The sequence below is a fragment of the Thalassophryne amazonica genome, chromosome 22 (assembly GCF_902500255.1).
Source record: "Thalassophryne amazonica chromosome 22, fThaAma1.1, whole genome shotgun sequence".
NCBI classification, from domain to species: domain Eukaryota; kingdom Metazoa; phylum Chordata; class Actinopteri; order Batrachoidiformes; family Batrachoididae; genus Thalassophryne; species Thalassophryne amazonica.
In genome coordinates, this window is record NC_047124.1 from 23,796,403 (window position 1) to 23,822,050 (window position 25,648).

Below are 25,648 nucleotides of genomic sequence, written 5' to 3' on the forward strand. Positions count from 1 at the left end.
TTCTTTCCATTTAAAGAGGCAGACAGAAATTGGCTGTTTCTAAAAGTCTTAAGGCCAAAATTGTTCTAAATTTTTCTTATTATTATTATTATTTTATGTGATAATGTTTGGTTTGTTTGGGATGTCTGTTTTTGTCTCGTTCCTGCCTCTGGATATTTATTTTAATTTGCATGTGGTTTTATTGCTCAGTTTTTGGTTTTTATTTGTACAGTATATGCTTCATAAATAAAATTAGCAGTAATTAATTAAACAATACCAATCAAGCAGTAGGGCCTTTGGTAAAATATGTATATATTATGTCACTTAAGGCTTAATGTTAACTAGCTTTACTTTGCTAATATTAGCAGTTAGCACCAGCGTAGCACATGTGATGTGCTCACATTTTCTGACATGTTTGGTAGTAATATTAGATAATGAGCCCAAACACTGTGTGTAAGTGTTCTAAGAGTAAGTTAGCAATAAAACGGGGGGTTGGTGAAGTTTCTGTGGTCCAGAATTCAGAAGAAAAAAATATTGTTCTACAGCTAACGCAAGCTTCAGCTAAAGTTTGTGTTGAATACAAAAACAATGTAATCTATTAATGTCAAAATATCTAACATCTACCTGTATGTCTGTCAATATTAGTCAGCAAATTAGAGCAAATAGGAAATTGGAGCTCCTTTTTGTTTAAATGTATATTAAAGTTCCTAACATTTGGACAAATAATCATTGTTTTTGAAAGGGCCCGATGTTTGATTTTCGTGGGGTTAACCAAAGAAAAAGATTGTCAACCGCTCATTTTATCACAAAATATTCCCTTAGCTTCACCACTAGATGTCAGTGTAGCTCAGTTCAGTACTGAAAATAATGATGATGATGATGATGATGATGATGATCAAGATCATGATCATGATGACAATTGTGTTTTATATATATATATATATATATATATATATATAAAACACAATTGTCATCATAAGAGGATATTTACATTCAGTCTATGGCTATATATATATATATATATATATATATATATATATATATATATATATATATATATATATATATATTTTTTTTTTTTTTTTTTTTTTTTTTTTTTTAAATGCTATGCAACAAACCATAAATCATCTGTATGTTACTGATGAATGCAAACATTTTATGGGGACTAACTTAAATTTTTGTAGTCAATAAATTTGTGGAAAATTATGCATTAGAACCAAGAATATTTTTATCTATTAAATGTCACTTAATATATTTATAAATGTATAAACTGTATTATAAATAAGCAAACAAAAAAACAAAAAAAATAAATAAATAAATACAGGTAGAAATACACAAATGAATGGAGAAATACACACATTAATAAATGAAGAAATACTTAAATAAATAAATCTAGAAATACACAAACTGATGAATGTCAAAACATGTAAACAAATAAAGAAATACACACATTAATAAATGTAGAAATATGTAAATAAATATAAAAATGCACAACGTAATAAATGTAGAAAAATGTAAATAAATAAATGTAGAAATACACAAATTAATAAATGTCAAAATGAATAAATGAATGTAGAAATACACAAATAAATACATTTCAAAATGTGTGAAAAAATAAATAAATGTAGAAATATGTAAATAAATAAATGTAGAAATACACATTCATAAATGTCAAAATATGCATATAAATGCAGAAATACATAAATGAATACATTTCAAAATGCGCAAAAAAGTTAAATGTAGAAATACACAAATTAATAAATGCAGAAATATATAAATAAATACATGTATAGATGAACGGATGGAGAAATATGAAAAAAGTCCATTTATGTAATTTTAGCTCCTCCATAGCCAGACGGGTTTTATGATACTGAGGATATAGATCACATTTTAAAATGCTAGTATTACGTTGTGTTTTTAGCCATAGACTGAATGTAAATATCCTCTTCTGATGCCTGTGGTTTCAACAACTCCCATTCATAAGAGCAACAAGTACAAAAAAGACTGCATTTCCCAGCATTCCACAGTTGCACTGTGGCCAGGCTCCTTTTTATGAGAACAGGTAGGGTGAGATTCTCTTGTTTCCACAGGTGAGAGAGAGTGAGAACAGGAACAGCTGCTGAGAGAGAGAAAAGAAAAACCCACTCCTGCTGCGAGGAGCAGCAGGTGGATTGAACAACATTCTCGATTTACAGACAAACAGCGATTTTTCCATCTGAAGAACACGTTTGTTTTTTATTGAGTTGATGCAAAGGTTGGGAAAACAGGATCTGCTGATATCCGATGTGTTTTTCCGAGTCATAAAGTGGAGCAGTAGATGAGAAGAAGCTACAAGGAGGTCTGACCGGGGTCACCGGGTCAGACAGAATGCAGGCATCGAACCCAAATCCCCAACAGCAGCTTTGCAGCATCAGCAGCAAAGCGTTTCTGGATTGAATTTCATTTTGGGCTCGCAAAGTTGGTCTTGGGTCAAAAGGTCAAACTTGGGAAGAACTCGTGCCCCTCCTCCACGCCGCTGGTCCCACGCACCTCCACCATGTACAACCCAGGACCTGAACACGACGACTCCTTCGACTTTCTCTTCAAGATCATCCTCATTGGAGACTCGAACGTGGGGAAAACGTGTGTGGTTCAGAATTTCAAATCAGGGGTTTTCACTGAGAGACAGCAGAACACCATCGGGGTGGACTTCACCGTCCGGACGCTGGATATCGAAGGCAAGAAAGTTAAGGTTAGTGGACGTCTTCTCTAAACTGTGCTTGTCTCTGTCTACTTATTTGTGTGTGAACACATTGTTGTGAACATGATAACTCAATATTAATAAGCGATAGGCACTTGATACTTACTCCATGGGTACCTCCTGGGAAAGACATGATGTGATTATATTTTATGGTTGTCTTGTCCTTATATGTGCATATTAATGAAGATGATTTTTTTTTTAAATCTTCTGAAAATAATACATTGTAGAGACTTGATACTCACACCATAGGTAACATTGGGAAGAAGATGTACTGATTACATTTTATTTTAGGTTGGGCTGGTGTGTGTATATTAGATATATAGTGATACGTCTGGTATCAAGATCAAGTCTCTGTAATGTATTGAGTTGACACAGATTTATCATTTAAGTATTTGCTAATTAGGGTGCTGATTTGCTCAATATTTTTATCAAAATTCTACAGTACCTTAAGCACGGCTACACGAAGCCATTCAAGTGTTTCATGCTTATTTTTGGTGAATGTGAGGCATCATTGTAAGGCATTTTGGATAAAAGGTGTTGTATAAATGTATTATTATTAGAGTTTAAATTACACAAACACAAAACTAAAATTATCTTGTAAATAGATTAACATTAAAATCTGACCAGTGTTTCATGCTTATTTTATGAGAATGTGAGGCATCATTGTAAAGCACTTTGGATAAAAGGTGAAGTGTAAAGGCATTATTATTATTATTATTGTAAATATTTTTCTTTTGACTTGAAATTACACAAAAATAAAACTAAAACCAGTGTTTCATACTTATTTCATGTGAATGTGAGGCACCATTGTAAAGCACTTTCGATAAAAAGGTGCAATATAAGTGTATTATGATTATTGTTATTATTACTAGCGTTTAAATTACACAAAATAAAACTAAAATTATCTTGTATATAGATTAACATCAAAATCTGACCAGTGTTTCATACTTATTTTATGTCAATGTAAGGCATCATTGTAAAGCACTTTGGATAAAAGGTGCAGTATAACAGCATTATTATTCATATAATTATTAGAAATAGTTTTCTTTTGACTTTAAATTACACAAAAACAAAACTAAAACGATCTTGTAGATTGATATCAAAATCTGACCAGTATTTTATGTGAATGTGAGGCATTATTGTAAAGCATTTTGGATAAAAGGTGCAGTATAACAGCATTATTATTCATATAATTATTAGAAATAGTTTTCTTTTGACTTTAAATTACACAACTAAAACGATCTTGTGGATTAATAAAATCTGTCCAGTATTTTATGTGAATGTGAGGCATCATTGTAAAGCACTTTGGATAAAAGGTGCAATATAAATGTATTGTTGTTATTATTATATTTATTTTTATTATTTTGACTTTAAATTACACACAAACAGAACTAAAATGATCTTGTATACTGATTAGTATCAAAATCTGACCAATGTTTCATGCTTATTTATGGCACTTTGGATAAGAGGTGCCATATAAATGTATTATTATTATTAACTTCACACATCTACAAATTTTCCTGCTAATCCACTCGCATTTTTTGGGAAATCCCGCTGAGAGAAAGTCAGAGGATGATCAAATTTTGGCAAACAAATGTTCTACCTGACTGGTGAATTTTCAGATGGTGTGTACTCATCCCAGTCTGGCATTGGGTTAAATTTCAAAATAAAATAACAGCCTGAACATTTTACATTAGGCGAGTCTACAAAGTAAACCTGAGAAGTAAAACGTGGTGCTTTACATTTCCACGACTTGGAAGAATGAAAAATGGCGGAAAGTAACGTTACCGCTTCCAAAAGGACAGTTTTCAAAAACTCATTTCCTCCTTCTACATGACATGTAAACGTGGTGAGATGTGCTTTGGGGACAGTTTGGTTCCAGTCGGTCCACAAACGAGTCAGACCAGCTGCTCACTTGAAGGTCCTGTTCTTCGGGTTTTTCTGCTCCCTCTTTTGTTCAAATGAAAATTATCTCGACGCCACTCTGTCACTAAAAAAAGAAAAAACAAAAAACGTTCAGACGGACGCGACTGTGATCGCCTCTTATTTTTACTTACTTATTCAGAATTGATGGGTCACCACAGACAAAGCAGAATATTACTTTGACTGAACGTCTTCGCTCGCTGTTTTGCGTTAATGTCACAAACATGCGATTGGTTGTGTGTGTCGTAACTGTGGGCCAAGTCAGAGTCTGTTATCGCGTGCACCGACACGCCTGCAGCAGTTGCGTTCTTGCACGACTCGGCCGTTTAGCACAAACATCCGTGGTATGTTTTATCTGCTTTGTGAAGTGGTCATTATCATCATCATCACCATCATCTCCAGGCCGGAGGACAAAGTGTTCCACTTAACCTCTCATTAGTCCTCACCTCTTCATTCTTTGGCAGAGGTTTCCTTTTTTTTTTTGAGAGGACACAGAGTATTAGGACATGGGAGAGGTCAGGTCAGGTCACTTCATCCACCAGACTCGCATCCTGAATGGCAACCATCCATGTAGACAACAGATCCATCCGCATGTGTCCAAAGTTGTGGGTGTCCCCTTGGCTGGATCATGTTCAGAGAAATGGGTCCGATGGTCAAAATGTCAGAGCCGACATTCCACGAACTGGGTGCTGGGTGTAGTTGCCGAGTTCAGTTGCCTTCATTGGCAACGACAGATTTCCTGACCTTGACTTTGTGGTCAATGTTAGGACCATTGCAGAATTGATGGAACGTAAGTGTCTGGATTAAGACTGAGATTCAACCCTAACCCTATCGTCCCGGTGTCGCTGACCGAACAGTCCCTCTAAAAATTGGTCCCCCTGATGACGCGGCTCACGAATTAACACCTCACTTCTTCTTCAAACTGCCTCCAGTCATCATCTGTCTCACTAACAGATATCTGAAGCTTTAGTACAACAATCACTTCCACATAAATTCAGCATTATTTCATCATAATAGGCGGCAGAAGTGATCAGAGTGTCGCGGCTACACAAGCTGCTAGCTGATGCGTTCACTGTGCATCAGCCATTTCAAAAACTCAGAATTTTGCAGAGTTTCTGCTTAAAACGGCCTCGTTTCTGCTTAAAACTGACTTTAGAATGATTTTAGAGGTTTTATCATTATCATCTGATGGTTAATAATCCCATTAATCCATTTGATCTCTTTGGATGAAGAGATTCCGTGTTAGACTTCAACTCCTCAAGCTGGGCGGTGCAGGCCCCTCCTGCTGCGGCCTTCACCCACTTTGCCTCAATTCGGATGACGGACTGCTTCAAGTTTAGTGCACATAAACAATGTCAAATGTATATGTGTTGTCTTTAATTGTGATGTGTGCCATTATTATGTTCAACTAGTAATAATTGTGGATTAATTGCTGTATTTTGTCTGAGGTAATCGGAGTGTAAACGTAATTTTGTTGTTGTTGCACTTGTGTAATGACAATGACAATAAAGCTCATTTTATCATCTTAGACAGGCGTCAGAGCTTCAAAATGAAGCATGCGCAGATGCAAACAGCAGGCCGCTTTGTAGAGGTGGACCGGTCGGTCTGTGACACCGGAGTTGTCCATCAGGAGTGTATCAGTGTTATCTCAGGGGTGACGCTCATCATCTCACTGGGTTTTCAGCCTTAGAGATCAAGAGACACCGAAGACCTTATGGAGTTCTTCTTCAACCTTAATTTAACCGGATAAAAACCCACTGTGATCAAGACCTCTTTCACAAGAGTGACCAGGCCAAGAAAGGCAGCAGCACATGACATACAAGACAAAACAACACAACCACCATAAAATACCAAATACAAGTAGCTGACCAGAGTTATTTTTTGCAGTAACAATTTTACCCCTGACACAGTAACAACTCAAGGTTAGAGACACCAACACTGTTCAAAGGGTTTCCATTGTCAGTTTTCCATATGGAACGGAAGACTGTCAGCGAAACCAGGCCAGGCGGTTTCAGTTCCGACTGGAGGGCATCCCAAGAAGAGGGGGGAGCAAAAACTAAAAGCATTCCGAGAACCGAGAAACACAAAATGTCATTCGAACATAAGACATAAAGTCGGAGTTGGAGTAGTAGGAGTTAAGAAGCCACTGGACAGTTTGGCGATGCCAATATCTTTGCAGGCAAATTCAGTTGCAAGTATTTATTAATACTAATCCAATATCTTTGTTGCAAAAGAAAGCTATAAGAATTACCAGTAATAAACAATATCATGAGCCAACGAATCCATTATTTGCCTGTTTACAAATTTTAAAATTCTGGGATTTGGTCGATTACATCATAACACAAACTATGTATAAAGTTAAAAATAAACTTTTGCCTCAACATGTCCAGGATTTGTTTAAAATAAGGGACTCCAGTTATAATTTGAGATGAACATTATTATGTGAGAAATTAAAGATCCGAATTACTGTAAAAATTGTTTTTTCCCTTAAAGGTGTTAAGATTTGGAATAACTGTCCTGATAACATTAAATTACTTGCTACCTTAGTTGGCTTTAAAAGGCTTTAGAAAAATAATAAATTACTTGTTATTGTTTGAAGAATTAGCTTTACAGATTTTATTGTTTTTGGGTTTGTGCACTATTGCTTGTCTGGTTCTGTTTTGAAATTTTAGTTCATTGATTAAGTTATATTGTTCGTGCACACTTCTTTGATATTTGTTGTTATGAGTATATATATATATATATATATATATATATATATATATATATATATATATATACATACACACATTCTTTTTGTTGTTGATGAGCTGTGTGCTGAATAAATAAATTAATTAATTCATTCATTCATTCATTCATTCAGAGTCCAGGTGCTTCCCGTCTTATTGTATAGTTGTGAGATTTAGATGCTAACCAGTGAGCTGATGTGCCAACTGTTTAATTGTCCTCCATGTGGCATCATTAGTTATAACCCTTCATAATGAAGGGTCTAGAGGAGGATGTTCTTAAAAAGAAGATGCAAAACGTAACACTATGCACAACTTCTCCAATCACAGCCACAGAAGCCTATAACATCTTTGGGTTTGTCTTGGTGGCTTCCCTCACGAGTCTCCTTGCACGGTCACTCAAGTTTTCAAGACCTGCCTCCTGCAGACAGATTAACTATGAAGCACCATACTGTTTGTATTTATTACTGACTGATGTAAATAAAGTCCAAAACATATTCAATGACTTTTAAATGTACATGTATCCATCCCCTGACATTTCTAAAGAAAACTGGCTGTAAAAATGATGATATACTTGAGATTCTTACATATGCAACCCAACATTTGGGTTTTCGTATTTTTGTTTGTTTATGCCATGTTGGAGTGATTAGTTTTTGCTGTAATTTAAAAGACCTCATTTTAGACATTTTATATACAGAAGCTTTTTTTTTCATGTAATGTCTTTTGAAAATTAAGACATGTAATTGCTCAAGGGTTCATAAACTTTTGGACACCGCTTCAGGTGTGTCAATAACCAATTCCTTAAATTAGCCATTCGAAATGAATCACGTCCTTCAAGGTCACATGCCACGTGACTAATTACTGCTTAATAGTGTATAATTAAGCATTTGTTTGAAATACTTATTCTAAATATCCCCTCTATGTAGGCATTGGACCAAAATTTTGACCTTGGCCCATGACTTTCAAATCAAATTTGTCCTTGCCTGACCATCAAACATGTCACCACGTTTGGTCCAAACTGGATCACATTTTATTTTGTTCACACTGAGACAAACGAGACAAAAACAATACCCCCCCGTCCCTCCCCGATATATTATGATAAATTCTAGACGTATTTTACTGATGATGTGTCTGGATGGGTTGCTATGACAGCTGTTACCATGGCAACGTGATCTGAGTTGTCAGATGCTCAGGGGATATTCTGCAGAGGGACACCAAGGAATCTGACACACTTTTATTTCCCTCGTGTGCTTTAGTTTTTATCATCATCACTCTCAGGCTTGTCGCTTAAATTATTGTGCATTGTGTGGAGCATAATTGTGTTTCTTTGTGTGTGTGCACATGAATCAGATGCAGGTGTGGGACACCGCAGGCCAGGAGAGGTTTCGTACAATCACCCAGAGTTACTACCGTAGCGCTCATGGAGCGATGATTGCCTATGATATCACAAGACGACCCACTTTTGACTCAGTGACCCAATGGATCCAGGAGGTGGAGCTCTACGGAGCCGCCAACGTGGTGCTGGTCCTTATCGGTGAGTGTGCACAAGTCCATTGGGGTGAGCAGTCAAGATTGTGATTTTTCACTCCAATGTCCACCAAACTAGACACACACACACACATATGTGTGAGTAGACTGTGTAATTTTCCCAGGCAAGGTTACTTTTGTCAAAAGTTCAACCTTCTTGGTCAAGATCATTGGGATCAAATTTCAAAACTGAAGTTGTTCACTCCAAATTGCTTTAAATGTTTCACATATACAGTAGTGTTCAGAATAATAGTAGTGCTATGTGACCAAAAAGATTAATCCAGGTTTTGAGTATATTTCTTATTGTTACATGGGAAACAAGGTACCAGTAGATTCAGTAGATTCTCACAAATCCAACAAGACCAAGCATTCATGATATGCACACTCTTAAGGCTATGAAATTGGGCTATTAGTAAAAAAAATAAGTAGAAAAGGGGGTGTTCACAATAATATCAATATTAAAATCAAATCAATAATATGACATCGGTCATTTCCGTGAAGGAGAAGGTCAATGGAGTTCAGGAGGTCAGGTTGCCCTTAATGTCTCTATGCCCGTGGGTACTATTACCTTGCTACTGATAAAAATCTGCAATGTGCATCTTGGACCTTCCACAAAATTGTAGATGATAAAAAATGTGGTTAAAATGTTTAACTGAAGCTTCTTACGGGTTTTTTGTTTTATCGATTGTGTTCAAGAAAGCCTGTTGCAACATTTTATTTGTGTTGGCTTCTGATCTCTTCGAAAGGTTGTAAAAATTTATGCTTTGGTGTCACTAACGATCTCACTTAGTATCAACTTCAGCATTAATGTTGGAATTATGTTCATAAAGTTAACAGAACTTTGGCAATACAGGCTGATGTTGGGTATTAATTATGATTTAAAGTATCAGGGAAGTCTTGAGGTGTTGTTCTTACATCTCCCATCTGACATTCAGTTCTCTGTCTCCAACTAGGTAACAAATGTGATTTGGAGAAGCAACGTCAGGTTCACTTTCAAGAGGCCTGTACTCTAGCAACGGAAAAAGGCATTCTGGCAGCTTTAGAAACATCCGCTAAGGTAACGAGAGTACTCGCATGAGTAACAGAGAAGTAACGATGAGTTGTCTCACACTGCAAACTACGTATCTTTCTGTCTAGGAGAGTCAAAATGTGGAAGAAGCCTTCGTGATGATGGCCCGGGAACTGTTAGCACGTAATGGACATCACTTCCAAAAGGGGGAGCCAGAGACCACAAACACATCCCGCGTTACGCTACGGTCTGACTCTCGCCCAGTTAATGGTGGCACAGCCGCCTACACTGCCCCAGAAAAAAAGTCCTGTTGTTGACGTAATGTTCATACAAGGGCAGCAACAGAAGAGAGACAACGGAGAATGACATGCAAAAATAAGAGGACATTTAGACTTTTGACAAGATGATCTAATTCAAGGCTACAAAATTTAAACACTTTTTTGGAACCCTTAGTCAGAACAGCGACACCCCCCTTGGCGGGACACCACAGAGGTGAAATAGTTAGTAGTAGCATAGGTTGTATTCCAGGGGTAGCAGTTCCCTAGAGCCAGCCTGGACTCTGGGCGAAAAATAATAGATCTGTGGAGATGCTGGAGCCACTTTACCAGGATGGGGGGATGGGCGAATGGATAGCTTTCATGACAATATAAGCTAGCAAAGTGAGATCCTGATTGAAATATGTTCCTACTAGCTTGGCTAGGGGGAAATTCTTCTTTGGCTGCCCTGGTAGTGCATTGGCCTAGAGAGCTAGAGGTCTGGTGTTCAAATATCACTGGAACGACAAAGATCTGTCACTCTGTTACAGTAACCTTACGGTCACATTAGCTACAAGCAACAGAGGGAAAGGGCGACAAGCAGTTGGCATTTATTGCTTAATGGGTGTTCCTGAGGTGTGGCTAGCTAGTTACTTGGCATTAATGTGCACAATGTTCAATGATAGGTTATAAAGTGCGTCGTTTCTTTTGTTTTGTTTTGTTTTTCAAAATGAATTCATTCATTTAAAGGGTAGGAAAACATGACACTGTCACAATGAATTTTTATTTCTCACTGGAGGGCTTAATGGAACCAAACGTCACTCGATTTGTTTCAGTCCAACACCTTTCACAGCAATGTTCCTGTTTTGCTAGCTAGCATGCTAACATCTCTGTATGAGAGGTGTTATCTGGTTACGAAAACAGCAGTTTCAGATTTCAGATAGAAGTCTTCTTGCTAACTTTTATATTTCTAAATTCTATAAGAAGAAATGCCAAACATATTAGATTAAGACAGAAATACAGCTATTTCAGAGTGCCTTCCGCCATCTTAGTTTATTTTGTTCGAGCGAGCAGCCAGCTGATGTCACTCTGCCTTTGTACTTGGATTAGCAGTTGATATGTTGCATCACTCAGCATTTTTATAAAGTAGATTTTTTGTCTATTTTGGTCGGGCCTAGCTGGTGGCATAGCGGCTGTTGTCTCTTGTCGCTGAAAATACCCATTCTGATTGAAAATGAATGGCAAGTTGTTACTTTATCTCTGTTGCTTTCTGTCGCTTGCAGCTAATGTGACCATCGGGTAATGTTTGATCATTTTCAAACTCAGTTTTTTGGACAAGATACCTGTGTCTCCTTGCACTAGTAACACCTACCCCAGTTGGTTAGATAAACAAACGTGCTCAAGCTAATCAGATGTGGGAAACGTAGGGAGAAATGGAAAACATGCAGGGCCCCAGAACATCACCACTGTGCTGAAAGTTTTGTTTTTTAAGGGTTAAGGTCAAAGCAAAGTGTTTGTTGACTATCCATAAAACCTACATTGCAGTAACACACGCATATTCATGGGCAGAGCAAGATGACTGCATAGTATGACTATCTAACATTGGTACTAGGTGGTAGGACAAGAACGTGCTTGGGACTGATGTTTTGGAATCTGTGGGCAGACAGGTGGCAGCACAGTTACTGGGCTTCCTAGGTGCTAGCAATGTTAGTGCTGGCTAGCACTGTATGTAAAAAAAAAATACATTTAAGCATGGCATACCACTAAGATATGGTTATAAATATGAAAATTATGAAATTGACAAATGGCCAGCTTTCCCAGAAAATATGACTACCTACCATTTGGCAGTAGATAGCTACTCCACCTGCGATAACATGAAAGATTGAGATCAACATTTCTGTGACTATTCAATACTCCAAAGACCCATTGGTCTGAAGGAACATCAGGCTGGATGTGGAGATGGCATAATGTCCGACGGAGAAGAAGCATGCAAGCAGATGCCTGGAGCTTTACCGCTTCTCCAAAGCCAGGCCAGAAGCCAACCGAGGACGTGCCATGGAGAAACTTTCAAATCCAAAAGAAGATGAGAGAATGGAAAGGTGTTGCTGCTGTTTTGAATAGATTTTTGAGCCTTTGAAATATTGAACAGCCGCCGCTACATGCTGTTAGCCTGATAGCCAACTAGCTGACCAGCCTTCTTTAGGGAACTTTGGACCAATGGACCTTCGGAATAATGATCAACAGTTGGTTATTCACTTATTACCCGATGCCCAGCTTTCGCCAAAGGTTCTGAAAAAGCATAGAGATTCTACATCTTGAACAGAGGAAGCGTGAGAGAATTTTGGAAGGTATTTTAAAATCTAACCAGTATAATTTTCTGTGGCTCCACTTGATGCTACCCTACCTGAAATGACAAAAGTTGTCACGTTTTGATTTTAGGTACTTGTAGCCAAAGCCGGCGGTATCCTCAGTGTCATTATGTTTCTACATGATCAAAATGGTATTTTTAGATTTCACTATATTGATATAAGCTTGGAAATCCTGTTATTATTGCGGTACATCAGACTTGGAGGGATTCACGCTTGTGACTCATCTGGGATGAGTTTTGACCTTTTGACGTTGTGATCTGTATGAAATGAGATGTGTCGCAACAAGAGACTGAAATTACGGTATTTTTTTCGTTTGACTTTTTGTTCCTACAGCGACATACATATGGATGGGATCCGTACTGATGTGTATGCCAATGGATTATTAATGTTCCAAACAGTTCATGAAATATAGTGAAAAAGAACAAAGTTTCCACTTTTCTCACCACTAGAGGGCAGTGTGCTGTAGCACACACACTGTAAGTGAAGTTTGAATCTTCTGGAATCCCATTAATGTACAAAACTGCTCTAAAACAATATAATATCATTATATCAATATAATGGAATGAAATAATTTAATATTGTAAGCCTTATGCCACACACCAGGACGGACGGATGCTGAGTTCATGCTATAATTGGTGTTTTCTGATCACTTTAATGTGCATTAACATTGATTTGTTTTGCCTCAGACAGTCCAATGGAGTGTGGTTCTTGAACAAGAATTAAAAAGGTGCAATAAATGATGACACGATGAGAACAAAACTGTTTGACTCCTTTTTGAAGCTTGATTTAAAGAAGCTCTCTACATATATGAATAATCTACTGTGTAGCCATTATTACTTTGCTATATATCAAAATTCACTAATCTTATGAAATAGGTCTAAATCCACAGCTTCTTTTTCTTTTCCTGCTTCTCCTTTGGAAATAAAGCACAGCTTGAGCCCCGCCTACCAAAATTGCTTGTCTCAATTATCTACTCTCTATATAAGCTGTCTTCAGAACCTTCGGCAGTTTGGAGATTCTGATCTCTAGCTCGGGGGAAAAATGCCTTGAATGCTGCATCGGGCCGGAATTTTCCCTTGGAAATCCGTGAGGAAATTGAGCAACTCGAGGTGCCAGAGTTGATGTCACAGCCATGGCGGCTCCCTTTGCGCTGGCAAGACAATGTTAATAATGTTGAAAATGCACCAAGAAATTTATTTTTAACATGACACTACAGGGATATTCCACCGGGCGCCGTTCTACTATGATCGCCTGTAATCCAAAAAAATTACAAAAACAGAAAGAAACAGCTTCATCCAACTTGCGTCCTAACAGTTTGGCTTATAAAGTGCAGAGCTGGCAACTCACCCGAAAACTAAAGAAAAGTAGCGGTGGGCGATACCAGTTATTTTGGTATTGATCCGATACGAAGTAAATACAGGCGCAGTATGGCCGATATCAATACCGATACCAATACTTTTTCATATTTAAGCGTCATAGATCTAAAGGATCCAAAAGACCTAGGATAGAATTTTGCCAAACATTGTACGTGAGAACAAAATACTTTATTGTCATAATCAGTATTTTTGTTTAAAAAAATATCACTCAACACAACTTAAAACAAAATCTCCTGAGGTAGAGGGCTGACAGACTACAATACAAGGGTGTGCTGCTCCGTGTTGTGTGACACAGCGCAGCGCTGCTCTTACAGACAGAGTAGACTTTGATGAATCTGCGTGCGCAGCAGTCAGTGCGTGCAGGAGAGAAAAAAAGCTTGAGTATCCATCTTTTTACACGAGGATCGTTCAATATCAATACCAGTGTTGGTATCGATATTATCGATATTAGGATCGATCCGCCCACCTCTAAAGAAAAGCGCTGCACTCTTCGCCAGACATGATCGAGCTGTTCAACTTTGAACAAAAAACTGCAACAAACGCTGCTTTGGCTTAAAATTTTTACCCCTATGGAGTACGATCAAACACGTTTCAAGCCGTAGTGACGACAAATACCCCGTTTAAAGAAGTTCGAACACGACTGAAGCCATAAGGCTACGAATACCAGGAAGTTACCGTGTACTATCGACAAGTTCAACAATCAGGATGCTGCCAATACTACCAATACTACTACGGATACTACGTTTGTTCAAGATGGACAAAGATTGAACAAGCAGTTCCTATGATGCTTCAAAACGTACCTAGATTTGTGATTCGGGATTAAACAGTGCTCTGTGGAATAGCCCAGTTACTGCTATATGTAATATGTTCAGATTCTATGTACACTTAGTTAAGTTACCAGCACCACACATCAGCAAAAATGTCTTTGACAATTTCCAAAAGATAGCCCAAGACCGCCCAAAAGATAATGTTAGCCTAGCTCTACTGTGGTATAGGCAAAGGAGTTGATACTGTAACGCAACTTCTTGAGTTTCCAGAAGTAGGATTTTTTGTATGTTGAGTCTTTCCGAATGCCAGAGGGTTGTGACGGCAGCAATACCAGACTGACACTTTGTGACATCACCCATAGCAAGTTTTATGAAGGGTCTGTTTGAAGCTCAAATGGGGCAACTCCAATTGTCGCCATCTTGGCCGTCACTGACTGACTCCACCTAACTTGTGGCCAAACCCTAAGTAGCTAAAGATGTGCTTGGGCAAGACCGGTCTTACCTGGGCATGAGAATGAAACCTGAATACGCCCTGTTTCCTGTAGACACAAAGCAAGTGAGCTAAGGCTAACAGGTTAACGTTGGGTTGAATCTCTGATTCACACATATTGGGTGGTGGTTTCCATAACGGGTGGCCTTTGGTGCAAGTATTAAAAACTACAACCAGCTTATTGCCGCAATAACCATGTTACAAATCGTAGCTAACATCATCAAACTATTGATACTTACCTGCTAATTAGTGCTAACTATGCTAACTTACAAATTAAATGATACTAAATATTCACTCAGCAGAAATATTGTTGGATAGACTTCTTAGATCATCCATTAGTCTAGGTAACCACACAGTAAGCCATAGTTTTGTAGATATTTGTAATAAAATGCTCAGAACGGACAACCATGGTCAACTTTGCTGACTGGAACTGGTACAGCTGTCACTCAAAATGACCATGCCCCTGATTATTTATGTATTTAAGGTTTTAAACAGCTTTAACCGAGTCATTATAAGACTTAATGGGCTATCAAAAGCCTTTTGATACTAGGCTGTGAGCATGTTTAATTTTGTAAAAGTTTGACATTTTAACATGGGGTTCTATGGGGATTGAATGGCTTCTGGAGCCAGCCTCAAGTGGCCATTCAAGGAACTGCAGTATTTGGCACTAGATTTTACCAAACCTTAGAATTACATAGTGTCATTATTAATGCATAGTGTTGTTATTGCACACATTGAATGAAAATATTCAACATTTTCAGCAGCACTTTACTCACACTGAAACAATCAAACAAAAAATAAAATGAAATAAAATTAGAAACAGCCTCTGCACTTCATAAGCTCATGCATGACCACCGACGTTTTTGTCCGTAATCATTTGGTAAAATGCATTTTGAGGAGAAAAAAAAACAGATTTTATTTCCACAAAATACTAAACATAGCAATACATTAATCAATTAAAAAAACAGACCAACCACTATTTGTTGAAAAATAAAGTAACTAATGCGGACCAAAAAAAAAAAAAAAAAAAAAAAAAAAGCACCTGTATCTGAAATTGAAAATAAAGTGAAAGTGTAAAACAAAAAGAATCTTCAAAACCTCGTTTTTCCATTCCACAGTGAAATCAAGAAATTTGTCATTGTCATTATTATTATTTAGTAGAATGTAACAGTCCCAAAGTAATTATTTTCGCCACACAGGATATTGGAAATGTTCATAACCTATATCACTTAAGTCAGTTTAATCCCTAACAAATATTATAAATGGTAATTTTAAAAAAAATATGAAAAATGGTGCTTTTAATAACAGATTTTAAAACTCGATCACTGAGTCTACCTGTATGAACCCACTCTCCTGCCTGTCTTCCTTTCTTTGACACTCCGTCGTAGGAGTCCACCGCTCCGCCTCCTTCCTAACTCAACCTGATGATCTCAAACTTTCTGCTCCTCTGTTCTCGCAGTGATTGTGGCAGATAATCCTCAAGCGTCTCACCCAGCACCTCCTGTGCCTCATTTTCAGATCCCCCTTGTCCTCCCTGTCCCGTATCAGTCTCCCCGGTTTGTTTATCCTTGGGGCATTCCCCATTGTAGGTCTTGACGTAATCCACAACGCGCCAGCCCTTGAATTCCGGCGGATTTGAGCAGATCAGGCCGCTGTAGGAGATGCCGGGGTGGTGTTTGAGCCAGTAGACCAGGTAGTGGATGTTGTAGTCGCAGATCCAGGGATTGTGGGACAATAGGAGCTTCCGCAGGAAGTAGAGGTCCTCGAGTACGCCATACTGGAAGTGGTGGAGGCTGTTGTTGGACAGGTCAAGCTCACGAAGGTACAGCAGACCGGCAAACGCAGCTGGAAAAGGAAAATAATAAATTAAAAAATTGATTTTTTTTTTAGTAGCCATATGGAAACGTTACACACAAGATATTCGAAAAGGACATGGGCAAATTTTTCTGCAATTTGCTGAAATAAGGTCATGGAAGAGTTTAACCAAATTTGGTGCAGCTCTGGATAAAGAGATGGATACTGTCTTTGATTTGTAAGTGTTGATCTTTGATCCAGATTTCTTTGATCCTACATTTGATGTTTGATCTTGATTTCATTGATCCTCGCTATTATGTTTGATCCTTAATCCAAACGTTGATGGTTGGTCTTTGATCCTGATTTCTTTGATCCTGGTCATTAACCAGTCAAATAGCAATAGAAACATAACCATCAGAATCAAAGGCCAGTGATCAGGATCAAATGTTAGCATCTAAGTTTGGCACTAAAGATTAAAGACTAGGGATTGGGATTTAAGAAAATATGATCAAAGATGAGTGATGAGGATCAAAGTTTAGCCAACAGCATCAAAGATCAATATCAAAAGGTCAGCAATCAGGATCTAAATTCCATGAAAAGCCGTGAAAAGTTTAAGAGAGAGAGAGAGAGAGAGAGAGAGAGAGAGAGAGAGAGAATCAGCAATGTAACATGAATTTACCATGTCAACATAAAGTTGTGGGACCATCTCCATCCACACGCTCTGTCCAATCTTTAATTCCGGTTTGACTTTCCTGTTCTGCTCCATATTTCATTCCATAATTGTTTATGTCGTGTGGGCATAATGTTTCTCCTCACAGTTGCTAGCTTAACGAGCTAGTTAGCCTGGTACAAAGGCCGGAATGCACCAATAAGCAAACAATATGCCCAGTGTTTCAACACGTAGCAAACTACAGGTGAACTGAACCAGAGCTGATTGGATATTTTCCATAAACTAATCCAACATTCTTTAACCATCCAGCAGGGGGCAGACACATCTATGGGATATTACAAAGGGAAAAGAAAGTAGCTTTAAGAATTGAGCGGGAGCATTCAAGTGCATCCTCGTTAGGTTGTCATTTTAATTTGGTGGTTTACAAGACAATAGCATTTAAAGTTTTTGAGTTACTATCCATAAAAATTCACAGGGATGAACTAACCCCCTCACTCACCCGCTTATCCCGATTTTTGCTATCCAAGTCTTACGCTTTTGCCAGCAAAGGGGATCATTTTAAACCACCTTGCTGTTTAAAATATTTTCACACATGGTCATAAATCTGCAATGGCAATGATCTGATCTGCAATTTTAGAACCAAATAATTCCAATTTGTATTTTTTCCAAACACCTGTTCACAAAAGCAATGAATGGGTTCCAGACCTGATTACTCGCCTGCATGTTTTAATTTGTGCACGTGCACAAGTTGAACTGCAAGTATTTAGACACTGAAGACTGTTTTGTGCCCGCCAGCAGCCTCTGGCTAAGCTTTGATTTAAGGATCAATGTAAGAGGAGGAGAATGCAGAGAACGGACAGAAATAAAACAGAAATCCACGAGACCAGTGAAGTATTCGGTAAGCGATTTGACAAGTGGCAATTTAGTGGTTTCCTACTTTTCCAAAAACACCTGGAAGTCACAATAAAAATATACATTTTCTAAAAGGAAATTTATGCTTTGTGGGAAATACAAATATTTTAAGCATTTTGCACAAAATCAGGTATTAAATGAAATATTTTTCAGACTGTAGGCATGTCATTTCATGACGTTTTCGTGATGTCATCATGATTTATGCCACTTATACCACATAATGACAGTTTATTTTTATGGCCTAAGCAGTGGGTCACCCCTTTGAGTCTGGTCTGCTTGAAGTGTCTTCCTTAATATCACCAGAGGGAGTTTTTTCTTACCACTGTTGCCTGTGTGCTTGCTCTAGGGGTTGGTAAAGTTCGATCTTACTTGTGTGAAGCGCCGTGAGGCAGCTTTGCTGTGATTTGGCGCTATATAAATGAAATAAATGATCAAATTAAGCTTTGTATTACTTCTCTAGCCCTAATTTTTGCAGAGATATTAATGAAAATGTGTGAAAATGTGAGGTCCGTTTGTCTGTCTGTTAGCAGGACTATGGAGAAAGTACTTAACCTGTTTTCTTGGAACTTGGTGGAAGGGTGGAGCATGGATCAAGAAGGAAATTATTGACCCTTAGAGGGCATGTGATTAAAAGGGAGAGATCCAGGAACATTATTGTTTTTAATTTTGTCAACATTGAGAGGTTAAGATTGCTGGTCCTACCATTATTTGACTGGTTCTAGTCACCTTTGATCTTCATGAAGTTGATTCTTCTTGGGTGCCTTGAAGATATTGGTTTTGGTTCACTACATTGCCCCAGTTGATGATATTAAGCAATAATACACTCACTGTCCACTTCATTAGGTACACCATGCTAGTACTGGGTTGGACCCCCTTTTGCCTTTAGAACTGCCTTAATTTTTGTGCTGTAGATTCAACTAGGTGCTGGAAACAGTCCTCAGAGATGTTGGTCCATATTGACATGATGGCATCATGCAGTCGCCCATTCAACCAGCCTGCCTCTTCTCTGATTTTTGACATTAACAAGGCATTTTTGTCCACACAACTGCCGCTCGTTGGATATCTTCTCTTTTTTTGGACCATTCTCTGTAAACCCTAGAGATGGTTGTGCGTGAAAATCCCAGTAGATCAGCAGTTTCTGGAATACTCAGATCAACCCGTCTGGCACCAACAACCACAACACATTCAAGGTCACTTAAATCCCCAAAGGATAGTGAGCTGAACGCATTCTTTACGGTGATGTTATAAACAGTCGTTTTGTCTATTAAAGTTTTCTCCTGCTTAGCAAACCACACTGGCACATTTATTTTGAAAGAACCAACCACAAGAGACAATTCCAATATTACTGCATCTACTGTTATTAAGCAAGATTTGTTATTTATATTTCTGTCTTGAACTTATTAAAGGGAAAAATACAAACTTCCAAAGCATGATTCAAAGGGTTTTCTGTTTGGAGTGACTATGATTGAAACCATGTGCTGGATATCACAAGCATTCAGAATTAAATTGGATTTATTTTTAAGCATCCAAGTAGCTTGGACACACTGATGTGAGCTGGAGTAGATTGTTTGCATATGTTACAAAATAATGAATAGAATTACAAAGTTTTCTGAAGGATTTCCCTCTTGGGCAGGAAGTTCTAATCCTAGACGTCACTGAGTTGGACGTTATAAGAGTTAGCGCTTTAATAATGGCAGTAAGAAATGGCAACCATGTTTCCAGACAAGAAATATATATACATCAAATCTATTTTTCATCATAGAAAATAATCTGAAATACATACCTATCCTTGGATTGATAGGACTGCTCCCAATTGCTTTCCAAAATTTGATAGTTTGGTAACATAGTCACAAATGCACCACCATTAGGTGGCAATGCCTTTTGACCCAATTGAAGTACTTTGTACATTGGGTGGAGAGAGTGAATTGGAAACCGTTATGGCCTACGGATGAAGTCGGGATAGCTACGAACAAGGCAAAGGGTGGAAAATCAGTTGGTCCAGATGACATAGCATTGGAGGCATAGGGATGTTAATGAGAAATGGCAATGGAGGTTTATGTTAAAGAAAATCTTGGAAAGTGAGAGAATGCCTGCAGAGTGGAGTAGAGGTCTACTGGTACCAGTATTTAAGAATACGTAACTACAGACGGATAAAGTTAATTAGCAACAGCATGACATCATGGGAATAAGTCACTGCAGATGCAAAGTTTGCTCTGATGGAGAAGGACAGAAAAGGCCAGAGGAGTTGCAATTGTGTGTTTGTATGTGATTGCGGTGCAGGATATGTATGAGGACAGTGTGACAGCATTGAGGTGTGTTGTCGGGATGATGGATGGGTTCAAGGTTGAGGTGGGATTCCATCAAGGATCAGCTCTGAGCCCTTTCTGGATTGCAATGGTGATGGACAAGTTGACAGATGAAGTCAGACAGGAGTCTCAATGGACTATCATGTTTCATGTTTGCAGACATTGTGATCTGTATTGAGAGTAAGGAGCAGCATGAAGCAAGACTGGAGAGGTGGAGGTATACTCTGGAGAAAAGGGGAATGAAATTCAAAAGGAGCAAGGTGGAGTGTAAATGACAGGGAGCATGGTGGAATAGTGAGGTTACAAGAGGAATATAGAAAGATTGGAGATAAAGTTGAGGTACTAGCGCTGAAGATTCCATGAATTTCCTTGAAAGTGATACGGATGGGCGGGATTAAGAATGAGCATATTAGAGGGGCAGTGCTTGCTGGACTGTTTGCAGACAAAGTCAGAGGGACATGGGGTAAATTGACAGAAGATGCTAAGGGTGGATCCACCAGGCCACAGAAAAACCTGAAAGCCAAAGAGAAAGTTTACGGATGGATTCAGGTGGTTGGCATAAAAAAGGAAGATCTCAGTAGAGGTACTTCCATCTAATTGTCAACAGATGGTGCTCAAACATTGGAAATGGACTCTAGGAACCCATATGGGGCCATGTACCCCTCATGTACCCCTTGGTGAAAAGCAGAAGTACTTGATTCTGAGAATGTGCTTAAATCCTAAAAGTCTTTTGCTAGATCTTGAAATAATGGACATAGGTTCTGTGTTTGCTATTTTTGGACACTGGCATGTTGAAAACAATTTTTGGAAAGTGGTTGTGTGATCAAACAATTGAACAGCATTAGGAAACTGTGACTCACACAGTTCCCATGTTTGTCATGGCATACAGCCTTTTTCACTGCCTTCCAAGAGGTTGGGGGTAGTCGCACAAACAGTTTGACAGCAAAACCTTGGATGAGGTTTCATTGCACTATAACTTACCACAATCGGTGGATTTATGTACTTCTAATCAAGGAGGTCAAACATTCACTTGAGTAATCTGTCTCAGTCCAACAATGGTAAACTTTGGCAAGCCAGTTTATGTCAATGGAATCACAACTGAGGCAATGTACCGTAAGAAAAAACAGAAGCATATAAACCCTTCCAAAAAATTTGCAGTCAATTAACACATGAGGATGAAACAAATACGTTTCTTTCAAGTGACTGTTCACGATTTGCTTGTAAACAAGGTCATTTTCAAGCTACCTAAATGCTAACAAGCCAAGCTAGCTGGCTTGCCAAGTCATTGACAAGATGGGGACGTTATTTAAGTTGCTACCTGCAGTGGTCACTAAAATAAGTTAATTTATTCCCTGACAGGGCTATTCCACAGGGCATTGTTCTGCTATGTTCATCCACAATCCAAAAAAGTGCAAAAACTGGATAAAAGGGCATAATCTGGCTTGTCTCCAACAGGCTGGCATATAAAGTGCAGACCTGGCAACCCATCCAAAAACGAACGCAAGGAGCTTGAGCTGTTCAGCGCTGCTTTAACTTCAAATTTTTACCCCGATTGAGCACGATGAAAAAGTTTCAAACTGCAGTCACTATGAATACCCCATTTAAAGACGTTTGAAAATGATTGACGTCATTAAGACCACAAAAATCCCAAAGTTACCACAAACTGTGGATGATTTTGAGAATCAGGATGAAATTTTTGAATGGTTCAAAAATTGGATGCCAATTTCAAACCTGGTGCCAATGATGGCCGTAACTACTCTGTATACCAAGTTTGTTGAAGATGGACAAAGATTGGATCAAGAAGTTACAATGATGCTTAAAAATGTGCTTTTCGTGAGGCTATCTCATTATCTTCAAATCATTTGGAAATAGGTCTAATTGTTTCCTACATGATACAACCACATCGTTGAGCTATTTCGAGTCAAACTAAAAGTCCACTACAGGTTAAGGGTAGGGGTTGGAACACATTTCTCTTTATTAATTTTACTCCCAAAGCTCTCGATCTACTGGTCAGTCTTCGTTACTACTCTCACCTATGGTCATGAGGGTTGGGTCATGACCGAAAGAACTAGATTGCGGGTACAAGCGGCTGAAATGGGCTTCCTTAGGAGGGTGGCTGGTGTCTCCCTTAGAGATAGGGTGAGAAGCTCAGTCATCCGTGGGGAGCTCGGAGTAGAGCCGTTGAAAGGAGCCAGCTGAGGTGGTTCAGCCATCTGGTAAGGATGCTCCCTAGGCGCCTTCCTAGGGAGGTGTTCCAGGCACGTCCATCTGGGAGGAGACCCCAGGGAAGACCTAGGACTAGGTGGAGAGATTATATCGCCACACTGGCTTGGGAACGCCTCGGGATCCCCCAGTTGGAGGTGGTCAATATGGCCCGGGAAAGGGAAGTCTGGGGTCCCCTGCTGGAACTGTTGCTCTCACAACCTGATCCCGGATAAGCGGTTGAAGATGAGTGAGTGAAACCAAACAATGACCGCATTCTGTAACAGTAGAGCACATGGCGGATTCTCTTCCTATTTTAGCTCAATGACGCTTAAACCGGAGCTCCTTTCACATCGGTGTTAATAGAGTTTACACTCTGAGATACGGCGCGTGAGTTATCAGGAGGGGGAGGGGTTGGAGCTATTGCGCCCGTGACCCGATCCCGGATAAGCAGTTAAAGATGAGTGTGAGGGAGAGAGTGAACTTTACTCCCAGACCTGACCTGAACATTAGATATTTATGACATCATGATTAGTTTCATGTTGATAGCAACAACCTCAGTAAGGTTCAAGTCCTGCCAACATACCCATAGGCACATAGGTTCCTGTTTGGACCAGGTGCAGAAATGACACGGTTGATACCTTCATTGTGGTTACCCGGTTGGGTCTTACCTGTTTCTATATGCTTGAGGCTGTTGCTGCTCAGATTGAGCACCTTGAGGTCTTTTGACAGCAGGAACTGTTTGGGCCTGAGATGTTTGATGGTGTTCCTGGACAGATCCAACTTCACGATGTCAGATGGCAGCTCAGATGGGATGTTATTCAAATCTGCACAAGAAGGAGGAAACAAAAGACCAAGAGAAACATGAATTCTTGCATGCACCCTGACAGAACCTGTCAGGAGGAACAGGCGTCACCTGAGTGTTAAAAAGGAACAGAGACGCTGATAACGTTTGAGGAAAATTCTCAAAACACATGAATGTGGGGGGTACAAAGCCTCAGAGTCTGAGAGAGAGCAGGAAATCCAATTTGTCTGCATCTTTATGCACTTTCAAGATGGTGTGCGTCTGTGTGTGTGTGGTTGTGTGCAACATTTAACATTTTCAAGATGTAATGGGATGTATAGTAATCTTTCATTTCAGTGCCAGAAAGGAGTGTTTCCACCTTCTCCTACCGTTTGAAGCCTCAGATACACACAAGCACTGTCAAAATGGTTTTTCCCTCCTCCTCCTCCTATATCTGCCTCTTTCAGGAGTCTAATGTATGAAACAGTGATCCCCACATATTCCCAGTTCAGGAACACGGCCTTTGAGGATTTTTCAATCCAAGTTGAAGTTAAAACACATTTTTACAAATGATGGATCATCTCCAAAGCTGTTGTTAGGACAGTGAGTATGAACATTTGTCAGTCTGGACACGTCTCCTGAGGGTGGAAACGACTTCGGTCAATGCCTAGGTATTTACCTCCTTGGATGCATAAATGCATCCATCCCCTCCAGATGTTAACAAGATAAAAAAAAACAAAAACAATAGATCCAAGCTGGATCTGCATGTTGATTTGGCGCAAGTTTTAGGCCGGATGTCCTTACGGATGCAACTCCACATTACATGGAGAAATGTGGCAGGGGTGGGGTTTGAACTGAGAACCTTCCGCACTGAAACCAAGCGCACTAACCACTTGGCCACCAACCCCAGTGCATATAACGAGGAGAAACTCATTCAAATTTGGTTAATGTTGATGCACCAGATCAATAAAAAAATCAAGTTTGAGCAGCATGGTGGCTTAGCGGTTAGCACGGTTGCCTCAGGGCAAGAAGGTCCATGGGATCGATTCCCACCTGTGGCCTTTCTGTGTGGATTTTGCGTGTTCTCCCCATGTTTGCGTGGGTTCCCTCCGGATGGTCCAGCTTCCCCTCGCATCCAAAAACATTCAGGTTAGATGGACTGAAAACTTTAAATTGTCCATAGGAGTAAGCGGTTGAAGATGAGTGTGAGAGTGCATGTTAAGCAAATAAATAAAATTAACAATTTGTATGTATGCATGTACCAAAACTATAAAACTTCTGTTGTTTCCCAATTCTGTTCATTTATTGTCCTTTTTGATTGTTTTATCTCATTTTATTGCTTCACCTTCTGTATTGTATTGACTTAGCATTCACACCATGATTCTACACCCTCCAATGCAGTAGGTGGCGGTATGCACCCCTAAAGCAGGTTTGTAATCCTCAAATAAACACAAAAGGTGTTTTATTTTTATTAATTAAGTGTTGTTTAAGCAGTGATTCATGATGGATTTAATCCTTTATGCATGACAGCATAGTGCAATCTGCAACCTCACCACTAGATGTCACTAAATCCTACACACTGTAGTTTTAAAAATTCTGTATATGCGAATGTGATGACTTTAGATTAGACAGAACTTTATTGATCTCTTGGAAAGACTCCCTCAGGGAAATTGCACTTCCAGCAGCATTGTATAGCAGCACAGAGGGTAAGAAGCACACAGAGTATCAAAAGTGAAAAAATAAAAACAGTTTTCAAATATAAATACAAATATATGAATGCAATATGAATACCAGACACACTGATGAGTGCATGTTCAAGA

At 38.9% G+C, this 25,648-nt stretch overlaps 2 protein-coding genes across 3 annotated transcripts in view; one reads left to right on the forward strand and one right to left on the reverse strand.

Annotated features, from left to right (window-relative positions):
* Positions 1–2,038: 2,038 nt before the first annotated feature.
* LOC117504048 (ras-related protein Rab-19-like) overlaps positions 2,039–25,648 on the forward strand; it is a 28,016-nt gene continuing 4,406 nt past the window's right edge. Inside the window, exons 1-5 of one of the 2 annotated variants that reach the window (XM_034163406.1) lie at positions 2,039–2,463; positions 2,496–2,710; positions 8,719–8,902; positions 9,849–9,952; positions 10,033–13,286. In XM_034163406.1, coding sequence (XP_034019297.1) covers positions 2,516–2,710; positions 8,719–8,902; positions 9,849–9,952; positions 10,033–10,221 — 672 coding nt within the window. In that variant the 5' untranslated portion in view covers positions 2,039–2,463; positions 2,496–2,515 and the 3' untranslated portion in view covers positions 10,222–13,286. Of the gene's footprint in view, positions 2,711–8,718; positions 8,903–9,848; positions 9,953–10,032; positions 13,287–25,648 lie in introns of those variants that run through there. The other variant, XR_004558711.1, reaches the window with a different exon arrangement.
* lrrc17 (leucine rich repeat containing 17) overlaps positions 15,778–25,648 on the reverse strand; it is a 53,292-nt gene continuing 43,421 nt past the window's right edge. The window contains exons 4-5 of the mRNA XM_034163405.1: positions 23,716–23,871; positions 15,778–17,005 (exon numbers count right to left, since the gene is read on the reverse strand). Of these exons, the coding sequence (XP_034019296.1) occupies positions 16,572–17,005; positions 23,716–23,871 (590 nt within the window). The 3' untranslated portion in view covers positions 15,778–16,571. The remainder of the gene's footprint in view (positions 17,006–23,715; positions 23,872–25,648) is intronic.